General features: G+C 34.4%; 1 protein-coding gene across 5 annotated transcripts in view; it reads left to right on the plus strand.

Annotated features, from left to right (window-relative positions):
* LOC110628853 (probable thimet oligopeptidase) overlaps positions 1-9,759 on the plus strand; it is a 31,804-nt gene extending 22,045 nt beyond the window's left edge. Inside the window, exons 8-21 of one of the 5 annotated variants that reach the window (XR_002490127.2) lie at positions 4,824-4,916; positions 5,623-5,703; positions 5,801-5,963; positions 6,086-6,206; positions 6,290-6,362; positions 6,966-7,073; positions 7,202-7,299; positions 7,384-7,429; positions 7,635-7,731; positions 8,411-8,484; positions 8,568-8,672; positions 8,833-8,913; positions 9,144-9,489; positions 9,627-9,759. Coding sequence is in view for 3 of the 5 variants with exons in the window: in XM_043948950.1 (XP_043804885.1) it covers positions 4,824-4,916; positions 5,623-5,703; positions 5,801-5,963; positions 6,086-6,206; positions 6,290-6,362; positions 6,966-7,073; positions 7,202-7,299; positions 7,384-7,429; positions 7,635-7,731; positions 8,411-8,484; positions 8,568-8,672; positions 8,833-8,913; positions 9,144-9,254 (1,251 nt within the window). In the remaining 2 variants the exon portion in view is untranslated. Of the gene's footprint in view, positions 1-4,823; positions 4,917-5,622; positions 5,704-5,800; positions 5,964-6,085; positions 6,207-6,289; positions 6,363-6,965; positions 7,074-7,201; positions 7,300-7,383; positions 7,430-7,634; positions 7,732-8,410; positions 8,485-8,567; positions 8,673-8,832; positions 8,914-9,143 lie in introns of all 5 variants that reach the window. The other 4 variants (XM_043948950.1, XR_002490128.2, XM_021775672.2 and 1 more) reach the window with 4 other exon arrangements.
* The last annotated feature ends 2,021 nt before the right edge of the window (positions 9,760-11,780 follow it).

An 11,780-nucleotide genomic window follows, 5' to 3' on the forward strand; every position in this document is an offset into this window, starting at 1 on the left:
CCCCATTTTCGGCCAAGGTGAGCTCTCCGCCGTCCCTCACCAATCTTTGATGTTTTTCCTCTAGATCTTTCAAGATTTTCATTTGTTTTAACTTTGTTTTGAAGATTTGAGCTTTTGAGCAAAGTTTTGGAGCTTGGAGGTTCAAGAACCCAATCCCTCCCAACTCCGAGTTTAGGTCGTCTTTCTCGATCTTCAAGAGGTAAGAGCCGATCTTAAGCTCATTGCATGTTTTAAGTAAGTTTTAAGTAGATCTATGGGTTAGAATGCATGTTTAGGTTATGGTTATGTTTATGGGTAAAAATGTATGTTCATGAACAATGTGGATGCTTGATGTGTTGTAGATGGGGTTAGGATGGTTTGAGGCCCCTAGGAACATGTATGCTTGTGTATGTGTGTTGTAGAATAGGTTTGTTGCATGTTTGGAAGATTGGGAGGCGAAATGTGCAAAAGGAGCCAAGTTTCTGCCCTTTGGCAGAAACCAGGTTCGGCAGCCGAAGAACTTTCGGCCGCCGAACATGGCTGGGGAGGCAAGCCTTTCGGCTGCCGAAGCCTGCCCTCGAAAGGAGACTTTCATCTCTGTCTGGGAGTTTCGGCCGCCGAAAGTGCCGCCGAACATGCATGAGTTTCGTCTCTGTCTGGGAGTTTCGGCCGCCGAAGGTGCCGCCGAACCTGCCTGACTTTCGGCTCTGGAGGGACTTTCGGCCGCCGAAAGTGCCCTGTCCAGGCCTCCTTTGCATGTTTTTCTATGGTTGTTTCATGCTGGTTTACACCCCATCATACCAGTTTCTTCCAACAGATCCAGAATGTACTTTTTTTGGGAGATGAAAATTCATTTTTCTGATCTAGCCACCTCGATACCTAGAAAATATTACAGTTTTCCTATATCTTTGATTTCAAATTCCTGGGCTAACAACCTCTTTAGTTGAGTCATTTCCTCTTTGTCATTGCCTGTCACCATTATATCATCAACATAAACAATAAGAAGGATGATCTTACCCTTGTGATGTTTGATAAACAGAATGTGATCAACATTGCTTTGTTGGTAACCAAAGGACATCATGGCTCTGCTAAACCTGTCAAACCAAGCTCTAGGAGATTGTTTTAGCCCATACAAAGCCTTTTTTAACCTGCACACCTTTCCTTGTGTCTTCTCATCAGCGAACCCAGGAGGAATTTCCATGAACACTTCTTCCTCTAAATCTCCATGGAGGAAAGCATTCTTCACATCAAACTATTGCAAGTCCCAGTCCAGGTTGGCTACGCAAGATAACAAAACTCTTATTGAGTTCATTTTTGCAACTGGGGCAAATGTCTCTTGGTAATCCACTCCATAGGTTTGGGTGAATTCTTTAGCAACCAATCTGGCCTTAAACCGTTCAATTGTGCCATCAGCTTTGTGTTTCACTGTGAACACCCATTTACAACCAATGAGTTTCTTTTCAGGTGGGAGAGTGACAAGCTCCCAAGTCTCATTTTTAGCCAATGCTTTCATCTCTTCAATCATTGCTTTCTTCCATTTAGGATCTGCAAGAGCTTTCTTCCAATCTTGTGGAATAGACACAGAGGAAATAGACAAGACAAAGACTCTATAGGAAGGAGATAAATATTCATAAGAAACAAAGTTAGAAATAGGGTGTTTAGTACAAGATCTAACCCCTTTTCTTTGTGCAATAGGTTTATCTAAGTCATTGAAACATTCAAGAGTTGTGGGTAACTCACCAGAAGAAAGAGTTATGGGTTACTCACTAGAAGAAGATTCATGATTGGGTAACTTACCAGAAGAAGATTCTTGACTCTGAGTAGACTGCATAATGGCTTCTTCTGCCTTGTCTCTCCTCGAATACCTTCTCAAATCTGGCTTGTCCAAACGACTAGTTCTCTCTCCCTGATTGGACATCTCCCCCTGTCTACTAGAACTCAAACTTTCTAATTGAACCATATCATTCAGAATCATAGAATTCGGGATCACCTCTTCTTGCTCATTATTCTCCCCCTAAAGAGGTGAGTGGGTGGTACTGAAGTAAGGTTCAGTTTCTCGGAAAGTAACATCCATACCAACTAAGTATTTCCTAGAGAGAGGATGATAACACTTGTATCCTTTTTGTGTTGGAGAATACCCAACAAACACACATTTAAGGGCCTTGGGATCCAGTTTTCCTGTCGTCCTAGTATGGACAAAGCAAACACACCCAAATACTTTGGGTGGAACAACGTATGAATTCTTCCCTTGTAGAACCGCCAAAGGACTCATAAAGTCAAGGGTCTTGAGAGGCATTCTATTGATAAGATAAGCAGATGCAAGAATTGCATTTCCCCAATATGCTTTGGGTAGATTCATGGTAAACATAAGAGATTGAGCTACCTCCAATAGATGCCTATTTTTCCTCTCAGTAACGCCATTCTGAGCACTAGTATAAGGACAACTAGTCTGGTGTACTATCCCATTACTCTCCAAATAAGCAGAAAAGCTACTATCCATGTATTTTCTTCCATTGTCAGTTCTCAAAATTTTCACCTTAGTATCAAATTGAGTACAAACCATCTTATGAAAGGATTGAAAACAAGAAAAAACATCACTTTTAGCTTTAATCAAATAGACCCAAGTCATTCGAGTGCAACAATCAATAAAGGTGACAAACCATCGATTACCAGACAAGGAGACAGTTTGAGTAGGCCCCCAAACATCAGAATGAATAGTCGCAAAAGGATTTGACTTTTATTATAACTTAAAGGATAGGATGTTCTAGTGTGTTTAGCATACTCACAAGCATCACAAAATAGAGAATCAAATTGAGTTTTAGCAAACAAATTAGGATAAAGTTTTTCTAAGGCAAAAAATAATGGATGCCCTAACCGTCTGTGCCACTGTATTATTTCCTGATTGGCATCCTTATTTTCTCCAAAACAGGCTTGAGATATCAAAGAACCTGGATCACCTTCCAACATATATAAGCCAACATGCAGCCTGCCATTGCCAATCCTCTTTCCTGTGTGAAGATCTTGAATAACACAATGATTAAGGGCATTGGTAATAGCACTGACAGATAAAAGGTTGACAGGAAAGTGGGGAACATGAAGGACATATGATAATTTAATGTTGGATGTGCAAATAACAGAACCTGTTCCGAATATGGGAGTAAAAGAGCCATCAGCAATTCTCACACTATCTTTGGTTAGAGAAGGAAAATAATTGAGAAAGCCTTTAGAAGAGCTTGTCATTTGTCTATTCGCACCAGAATCGATAATCCATGGAACATTATTAAGAGAGGAAGCATTGCCTGACTTTACAAAGTTAGATGTGGCATCGGAGGACGAGGAATCAGAGTTAGGAATCAAGATCCTTTTACCTTCTGCCATGGTAAAGATTTGTGAACCGTGAAAGATTAAAAGGTACCCAAGGTTGTACACACAAGAGAGCCCAATCGATTCACCAAAGGACCGGGTAGTGGCACGGGAAGGCCAGAAAGATGGTCGGAATCGTCGCCGAATTGATCGAAGCCGCGAAGCAGCGTCAGGCGATTGGTCACTCGCCGGGAAAGGGAGGCGCGTGAGCCTCACGTGCGGCTTTTTCGGCATCGGAGCTGGGCAATCGGCCGGCGACAATCTTGGTGCCGACGGTGAGAGGAAGAAAGGCTCCTAGATGGGTTAGTACCAAAAAAGGTAGATCTAGGGTTTTGAAACCCTAAAAAGGAAAAAATTAAATTTGAACCCTAAAATCAGGAAAATGCTCTGATACCATGAAGATTTTTGGGAGAACTTAGAGAATTCTTGTATTTCACTCTTAATCTTTACAATTGGTTTATATAATTATTTATAGACAAATAATTATATCTAAACAGGAAGCAAATAATCAAATAATAATTACAGAGATAATTAAGGATCCTAATCAAATCAAATCAAATCATATCCCTAAAATCAGTTAGGGTTAGCAAATAAGTCAACACTATCAATCTTCACTATTTTTATTTTCTTATTGAATTTAAGAGGTAAAAGTCATAGAAAGACTAGTTACTAGTTTAGCATGAAATTTGTTATCGTTTTCTTTCTTTCTTTTTTTTCATAGAAAAAAAAATTTATAAAAGAAGATGGAGAATGTACATGATACAATATATTCTTTAACTAAAATGGTTAATCCTAATAGACAAAATAGTATTTGTTACTTCTTCCTACTCTGAACCAAAAAAAAAAAACTATTTCTTTTTCAGTCTTATTAGCCATTTTTGTGGGGATTATAGGAATGGTTGATAAACAAGCTTGAATAAGTGATGTGCCCCCTTAAAGAAAGGGAAACCTCCCAAAGATCTAGTCTCTTGGTAATCTTAGACAACAACTGAACCTTGAATACACTAGATGATCACTGCTTGAAGGGACCATAAAAATAAATCAATGATCATTTCAATCTCATACATTTTGCAAAAAAAAGTCAAATGTGAAAGCAATTGCTTGGATTGAATTCGATGCTATGACTCCATTACTGGACATATTAACCTTCAAGCCTGACAGCCTATCAAAAAACTTTAGTGAGACTTAGATGTTTTAAAAGCTGTTTTTCCATAAAAGTTTACATGCAACTGTTATGAGTATTTGTATCTTCCATTTTAAGTTGCAAAATTAACTTCTTGTGATGTTTTGCATGGCCTAAAGCTTTACTTATAACTAGCCAATTCTAGGATGACAAATGTTATGAAATTGTGATAGAACTCGTATCAAAATCATCTTGTGTTAATAATTTCAGTCCTTGGGATGTATATTTATTTATTTATAACATTTTATAATATGTTTTTAAGTTAAGTACATTAAATAAGTTATCTTACTGAATTTAGGTTGAACTGCGACACAAATATGCTCGGTTATTTGGCTATTCAAACTATGCAGATTATGCCGTTGATCTTAGAATGGCAAAGACATCCTCAAAGGTTTGTATAATGTTGTTATTTTGTTAAAGCAACATTGTGTGCAATTTTCCTTATTAAAGCAATAAGTTAAAAGTGGCTTCATGGGTTCTGTTTAATCTCAGTTTTTGTGTAGGTTAGTTTGTATACTTAATGATGATTTATCATCATAGACTGAATTAAATAATTAATGGATTGCAGATTCATCTTATTTGTAAGTCTGAATCCAGGAAAACACTGGGCCATCTTATCAAAATAGACCTATATCTTCTTCGTATATTGTGGTTGTAATCATTGTTAGCAGTTTAACCTTGAAAACTCAGCAATAGGAGTTTTCTGATGAGGACAGTCTTTTGCTGGTAAGAGAAAAGAATAAGAAAGAAAGAAAAGAGAACACTTGCATCACAATCATGCTCTGAGTAATAATCATTCATTTAACAGTTTTCTCATGTAACTGGAGTAGTAAAGACTAATTTCTCATTTTAAGCGATTCTAATTTGTGGTGCTTGAGAGTCGATCAAAAGAGTAAACTAGATGCAAATACTCCCTTGCGCCATAATCTTGGTTTGAATGGGTTGAAATACTTCAAAGAAATTTTCACTTATTTGGATTGAGACTTGGCTTTTGAAACCTTTTCTTGGGGATGCCTGGCTGTTTTAGCCAAAGCATCTTATTGTATGTCCTATTTCCTGAGATTTTAGTTACAAAACTTGTCTTTCTATCAAACCAGGTATTTGAATTCTTGGAGGATATCTCTGCCAGTTTAAATGACATGGCAACTAGGGAACTCACCATGTTGAAAGATTTAAAGGTAGAATATTTAAGGCCTATTTTTTCCTGTGCAAATTTTATATGTTTATATGTAATTTGCCTTATGTTTTTAATTTCCTGGTGCCTTGACGTTTCAGAAGGAAGAGGAAGGAGAACTTCCATTTGGAATTGAGGATCTGCTATACTATGTAAAGAGGGTTGAAGAGAAGCAATTTGATCTGGACTTTGTAGCTCTTAGGCAATTCTTCCCTGTTGATTTGGTTCTATCTGGGATCTTCAAAATATTGCAAGACCTTTTCGGTAATCATATTTGTTTATTATGGTAGAATTTACAGTGTCTTCCTAATTTATTTCTGGTTCATACTCGATGAAGACCAGTTATTCATCTCTTACAATAATTTACCTATCTTTGCCTTTGACAGGGTTAAGATTTCAGAAAATTGCAGATGCAGAAGTTTGGCACAGTGATGTTTGTGTCTTTTCAGTGTTCGACTTAAGTTCTTGTGAACTCTTGGGTTTTTTCTACCTTGATTTATACAAAAGGTGTACCCATTATTTGATTTATCAATGTATTCTTTGAGTTGTAGTTTTGGTTTTTTAAAGGAATGAGATTGTCTTGTGTACAGGGATGGAAAATATGATAATACTTGTGTTGTAGCTCTTCAAAGTGGTGCTTTATCATCTAACGGGGAACGGCAGGTGATATTTTTGCATTCAATCTCCCTAAAAATTTTTAATATTAAAACCTCCTAAACACAAACTGGTTTTGCTTTGTGTGCTGCGTTGGATTCTGATGTTCCTTCAGGAGTTTCTGCATGGAACTGATTTGGTGTTCAATTTTATATCGTTCCAGTTGAACAAAGCACTCCTTACCTGTACATCCATTGGGTTTGGAAAACAGTGGAATTTTGGATTTTCACTGGGGCTTTTGTAGCGTTTGCAAACTTGCAGTCTTCTGCTTTGAAATGGAAGGATTTAGTGAGCCTTCCCCATCTGCCTTCCTTTCCTGTGGATCCATCCTCAATATCCTCCTTTATTTTCTTCATATTTTGTGAAATAAACTTGCAAAAGTATTTGTCATGCATTGTATCATGTGCAACCATCTTTCAACAATTTTGTTTTGGTTTTGAAATTGAGCAGTCAAAAAGATCTCCTGGTTGATATCTCTTGCTGTGCTTCCTTCAAAGGAATTGCTTTGATTCTTAGTTGAGGTTTACATTTGACATGAACTAAAAGTAGAATAGTGCTTGATTATTCTGAAGGCCCATCACTTAAACTTGTTAATGGTTTTTTTGTAACTAGATTCCGGTGGCATTACTCATATCTCAATTGCAAAAGGATAACGGTGGTCACAATGGTCTATTGAGATTCTCTGAAGTGGTTAGCCTTTTCCATGAGTTTGGCCATGTGGTATGTTCTGTTCAATTGATGCCTTCTCGTGTCATTTCTTTTTTGACAAGTAAATAAATTTGTTACTGTAGTAATTAGAGATAAAATCATGCTAAATCACATGACCTTCATGGATAATGTGCTTTTAGGTCCAACACATTTGCAATCGTGCATCATTTGCTAGATTCTCTGGATTGCGTGTTGATCCTGACTTTGTAGAGATCCCTTCTTTGGTGCTAGAAAACTGGTAAGTAATTTAAGTACAATTGCCATTGTGATTAGTAAGAATTAAAATACAAACTTACCTTGCAGTGCTTGTGGAATATTCTAGGTGTTATGAGAGCTTCTCCTTGAAGCTGATATCTGGCTTCCATCAGGTGATGCATTCTCTTTGTAAATTCCTGGATATAATCTGGTCTTCCTCCTTCCATAAAATGTGAAATTTGGAAGGGGAGGTGGGTTTGTGTGTTTCTATGTAAATATATTTTTAGATACAAAATTGAACAGATTGTTAGATCTTATCAGATTTACTTTTACTAATTAGCTTATATTTGTGATATTCACCATATTTGTGATTTGTAGGACATTACAAAACCCATCAAGGATGAAATATGCAGATCACTCAAAAGATGGCGATATTTCTTTTCTGCACTTAAATTGAAGCAAGAAATTCTTTATTGTAAGTCTTAGTATATCCATGCTTTTGTGGAAATTAATATATATAAATATATATATTTTACTTTGTTGATATTCTGTGTTGAAATCTGTGTAAGAACATGCAAGGTTTCAGAGTGTTGTATTGAGGTGTTTATATGATTGTATCTGTACACCAGTTTTGTCAACTCATGTTGCCTTCATATTTCACTTTCTTATAGTGTCAAGCAATTATTGGAAAGGGAAGTCTATTGCTCTCCATATATACAAGTTTCCTTTTACTAATTTAGGGTTTTCCATCTTGTGGGATGCTTCAATGATATGTGTTTGAAGCAAAGGTGATGAAACAAAGATATTCCAACGATTTGTGACTAGTCCTACAGCAGTTTTCGAGAATTGTCTAGAACCAAATGAACGATGTAAAGAATTAGTGAAATTGGGATTGAAATCCTTATTAGTGTTTATTGTGAAGCTGAAATTGGTCAATGTAAAAAGTAGTGCTAAATCTTCCTGATTTGTTTATCCAAGTCTAATACGCTTGTATGACTGCCTATGGCATCCATGCATTTTACATTCAGTAGCTCATGGTGTATTTGGGTATGATATGATAACTTGCTTCATCATACAGTTGTAGATTTGATATTGAAGCTTCTATTATCTCTTTCCCGCCTTTCTGTGCAACTCAAATGTATTTGTATTATCAGGTCTTTTTGATCAAATTATACATTCTGCGGACAATGTTGACATTGTTGAGTTGTTCAAGCATCTTCATCAGAAGGTAAAAACAACTACTAAACTAATACTCTGTAAAGTTGTGTTTAAGATGAGACTCAAATGGGACCTAATAAGAATCTGTTCTAGGTCATGTTAGGTCTGCCTATGTTAGATGGCGCCAATCCAGCTTCATGTTTCCCACGCAGTGCTATTGGTTCTGAAGCAGCTTGTTACAGTCGTATTTGGAGTGAGGTCTAAAACAATCTTTTAAAAATTCCCTACAGTTGAATTTTTCTTAAAATTACTTTTATTTACTTTTTGCCACGTTGCTTCAGTTTGCTATAGAACCTTGATTTTTCCATCAACAGTGATCCCTATCAAAATTATTACTGATTCATCAGATCCCTTACAGGTCTTTGCCGCAGACATCTTTACCTCAAAATTTCGTGATGATCTTTTGAACCACAATGTTGGCATGCAGTTCAGAGACAAGGTAATTTCATTGGTGTGAAATTTCTCTTTGTTGTGTGGCCAGGCCTTGTTCTAAAGGGATGAGCCTTGCCGCTTTTATTGTTTCAGAAGTCTCATTTTATTTCTGAAGATTTATGTACCACTTGTGGAACTGTGGATCTCCTTTTGTATTATTGTTACTGTCAATAATATAATATTTGATGGTGTACTTTTGTTAATTTCTACTTCAAATCTTATTAAATTTCATGTTAGGTACTGGCCCCAGGAGGAGCAAAGGAACCCATTGAAATTCTATCAGATTTTCTTGGAAGAGAACCATCCATTCAGGCTTTTGTTGCTAGCAGGGCTGAATATGGCTTATGATGTCAAATATTTACTGAAAATTGGAGGCGAGTTTTTGCGATCAAAATGGTCTCAATCTGTATTTCTCAGTTCCCTACAGAAATAATCTATGCTTTATTTGGTTTTTTTCTTCTACATTTTGTTCTTATTTGTAAGATTTCGAAAGCTACTACAGTCAATTGTTCAATAATTGAGATAGATGGCTAAGATTGTACAGTCGTGACTGCTGAAAGCGCGGTTCATATTCAATGACTCGGTAAGCAGAGGCTGCTAGCTTGCTTGCTATTATGGACCATCAACTGTGGTTTGGATGGATTCGCCGAATATTTTCTAGGCGTCCCCCACCTGCTCTGGACTTAAATTAATGTTAAACTTGCCCAATAAATTGTACAGGCATATGATACCCGTCTTGAGAGTTTCAAAACTTCGTATGGAGGAACAATGTTCGAAGTGAAAGCAACTCTAAACCATCTAAAGGCAGTTTTGCTCTTGGGATCTCCAAAAGCATGGTAAAGCTATTTCTCAATTATTCCTTGTGCTTTGAAGTTAAATGAATTATAAGCCAGAGAATTCTTTTCTATTTTTTTTAGTATTTCGAAAATTCTTAAAAAGAATGATTTACTATATTTGAACCCTAACTTTCTATATTATTGAAATCGGTACTCCATCATTGACGACTACTAAAGAATATGCAACTAGGCAATTTCACAGCTCATTTTGCTTCGCTTTTGGAAAACGAAAGTTAGAAGAATGAGCTGTAGAATAAGAACAACAATTAATTCCCCAGTCCTACACGACAAATGCCAAAAATCTGGGTCACCAGGTCTATACTAGTCCACTTGCCTTCCATTCCAAAACTGAATATTCTTAACAACTTTTAATTTGCAACACATGTAGAACATGCTTTCTTAAATTATATTGTACGTATATAATCCGAAATATTTATCCACATTTTATATAACTAATCAATGCGATTTTAGAAAATTATATTTTATAAAAAAATTTCCCCCTGTTGTTTTGATACGCTATTATTTTAATAATCTATCAATAATTAATTATTAATTAAATATATACAGCCTGCCGTAAACAATGAGTTATCGTGTAAATTAATTTAGCAGCATTCATTCCATTGCAATTCCATTTTTTTTCGTAAAAAAAATTATCATTAATTGCATGTTTCTTTATTGAATTGACATACGCAAATTATACTCCTAGGACTTAAAAATTTGTGAAAAGAAAGACCAGCAATTGTATTAATATAATATTTTTGAAATTTTACTTGACAGTGTTTTGATTTAGGTAAATATGATTGGTGGGCTTTATTTTTTGAGAAAATACTGAACTTGGACCTATAGTATTTTTCTTTTTTTTTTTCTTAATTTAAAATAAAATATTGAAGTATTTATAATGCATCAAGCTTATTTATGGTTTAAAAATTTTAAAGTTAAATGTAACCTTATTTTGAATTTTAAATGTCAAAGGGTAGTAAATTTTAAGTTGTACTTCAATAATTTAAATCGTCATCATTGAAATATTTTTGAAATCAAAATATGTATAGAATTATTAACATGAGTTGAACTTTACATAATAATATATTTGATAAATTTTAAATAAAATATTATATATATATGTTAAAAGGGTATATTTAAGTTGATTTTATATAGTCATAAATTTAATACATATTCGATTAAATATTTATATTGAATTTATTATAAATTAATTAAAATGTGTGTAATAAATATGTGAACTTAAATATAAATATTTAATTTAAAATTTGACTTTTATATAAAATACAACTAACATCCATTATTTATTAAGTACATACATTTTTCATATTGACTGCGATTGCATTTAATAAAATTCTAATTTTGAGCCGGCTATGACGTGTAAAGATTTAAATTGAATAAAATTGATTGATTTTCTTTTAGCTGACTCTCTGGCTTTGAATTTCCAATGTCTGGTGCTTGCGTTTTGAATGATTCCTCAAAGTTAGAACTTTGGTAAAAAAAGAAAAAAAAGATCCCTCAAAGTTGGGTGATTGCGTCTTCTTTTTAACTATAGGTTATTACTATCAGATCGAGAGACCGTACGCAAGTCAATAATAATATAATAAATTATTATATAATTTAAAAGTTAATTATTAAAATACATACCGTTCATAATTTATATGACAATAAAAGTGAATTTAAAATAAAAAAAACTAAATTTACTAAAATTATTTAATCATCAAAATATAAATATATATTAAATTTTATAATATAGAAATTATCATATGTAAATGTAGATACGAAATCATAGTATTACTTTAAAATCCACTCCAAAAGCTAATAAGTAGGTAATTTAAAAATTTATAATTTATTAAAAATTTATATTAAAATTAAAATTTTAATTTTAATTTTAAATCTTGGACTTTATTTGATCGAAGATAATTCAATAAAAAACTTCAGTTTCAGAAATGCTATAATTTTATTTATTTGATTGATTATTTTATCAGAAAATTTAATATTTAATTTATAATAAAAAATTATTAGTTAATCTTTTAATTTA

Source organism: Manihot esculenta, chromosome 12 (genome assembly GCF_001659605.2).
Source record: "Manihot esculenta cultivar AM560-2 chromosome 12, M.esculenta_v8, whole genome shotgun sequence".
NCBI classification, from domain to species: Eukaryota; Viridiplantae; Streptophyta; class Magnoliopsida; order Malpighiales; family Euphorbiaceae; genus Manihot; species Manihot esculenta.